The sequence below is a fragment of the Brassica oleracea genome, unplaced genomic scaffold (assembly GCF_000695525.1).
Source record: "Brassica oleracea var. oleracea cultivar TO1000 unplaced genomic scaffold, BOL UnpScaffold02670, whole genome shotgun sequence".
Taxonomy (NCBI): domain Eukaryota; kingdom Viridiplantae; phylum Streptophyta; class Magnoliopsida; order Brassicales; family Brassicaceae; genus Brassica; species Brassica oleracea.
The window spans coordinates 1-1,574 of record NW_013619200.1 but is presented as its reverse complement, the minus strand read 5'-3'; the positions used below and the strand labels follow the sequence as shown (position 1 = coordinate 1,574).

At 42.4% G+C, this 1,574-nt stretch overlaps 1 protein-coding gene across 1 annotated transcript; it reads left to right on the top strand.

Annotated features, from left to right (window-relative positions):
- Nucleotides 1–65: 65 nt before the first annotated feature.
- LOC106321713 (protein NRT1/ PTR FAMILY 2.3-like) lies at nucleotides 66–691 on the top strand (the record flags this gene model as incomplete). The annotated part of the gene is made up of 1 exon (XM_013759958.1): nucleotides 66–691. A coding segment is annotated over one exon (626 nt), but the record flags the coding sequence as incomplete, so codon positions are not given.
- Nucleotides 692–1,574: the final 883 nt, after the last annotated feature.

Here is a 1,574-nt window from a genome sequence, read left to right as displayed (position 1 = left end):
ATATATAGGCCCCCGTTTTTCATTTTGTTTCAAGCCCCCAAATTCTCTGGACCGGCCCTGCCAAGCTCTAGTCATGGACCGTGGGCTTGGTCCTCACTTCAAAGTCCCGGCTGGCTCCCTCCAAGTCGTAATAATGACCTCTGCATCCACCTTTATCATAATGAACAACTGGCTTGTCTATCCCATGTACCAGAAGCTTACCAAGAAGCGGCTAACACCGCTTCGAAAAGTCGGGATAGGCCAGGTGTTCACCATCCTAAGCATGGTAGTCTCTGCGGTTGTGGAAGCAAAGAGGCTGAAAACAGTTGAAAACAACGGACATTCCATGTCAGTGCTATGGCTGTTTCCTCCTCTAGTTATAGTGGGGATAGGCGAGGCCTTCCATTTTCCGGGAAATATTGAATTGTTCTATGGAGAATTCCCAGAGTCTCTGAGGAACACCGCAACTTCATTGACCTCACTGGTGATTGGAATCTCTTTCTATCTGAGCACAGCTCTGATAGATCTGATCCAAAGGACCACCAAGTGGTTACCAAATGACATTAACAGCGGAAGAGTTGACAATGTTTACTGGGTTTTAGTCGTTGCCGGAGTCTTGAATTTCGGATATTTTCTCGTCTGCTCTTGGTTCTACAAATACAGAAATCTCGGAGGTGACAATGAACTAGATCCTAAAGATGTTTCAACCTAAGACAAACAACATGTTCGCTTCAGTTTTCTCTTTATCTGTAGCTGTAAGCTCAAGATTGTGAGCGTGTTCGAGCTGAGCTAAGAGTGTGTTACACAGTGCGGTGATTGTGTAACACAGTATGGCGAGTTTGTTACGAGTGATGACGTGTCACAAACTTATGGAAATAGAAGATATTGCTTGGACGTGAAGCAAAGAAGATCTTCTAGTTTGCAAGATTTTAGGAAATAGAATATTGTCTTTTTCGTGTCTACTTAATGAGATAATCTAAGAGAGTTTTAGGTTAAGCATTAAGAGAGAAAAAGCTAGAACAAGAGGTTTGTTCTTGTCGGCTACAGAGATCAAGTAACAAGTGTTTAGCTTGGGTCTCTGTGATTTAGAGATTAGAAACTGGTCTGTCACTAGTCGTGTGTGACTGAGCATAAATCAGATTAAACAGATCTATGGGGTTGTTTAAAAGGTTTCTAATTTACAAGAAAGTGTTCTTGAAATCTCTTGTGTGTGAGTTATAATTTGGGTGTCTCTGAACTTTCATTTGGTATCAGAGCATGAAGCCTTTGTGGTATCAAGTACTACTTACAGGTTGAGATCCTGCGGATTTCATGGACACCATGAAAGAACTCCTACACACTCACAAGCTTATTATGCTTGACAGTACCAACTTCGGTCACTGGAAGGTGAGGATGCAACACATCATCAGAGGAGTTGATGAAGATGCTTGGACGTCTGTAGAAGATGGTTGGAGTGCGCCTACTGTCATCATGGAAGATAAGACTGTCGGTCCAAAACCTAAAGATTAGTGGACTGATGGTGAGAAGAAAGCATCAAAATTCAATTCTAAAGCCTTGACTGTCATATTCTCATCAGTGGACGTTGAGCAATTCAA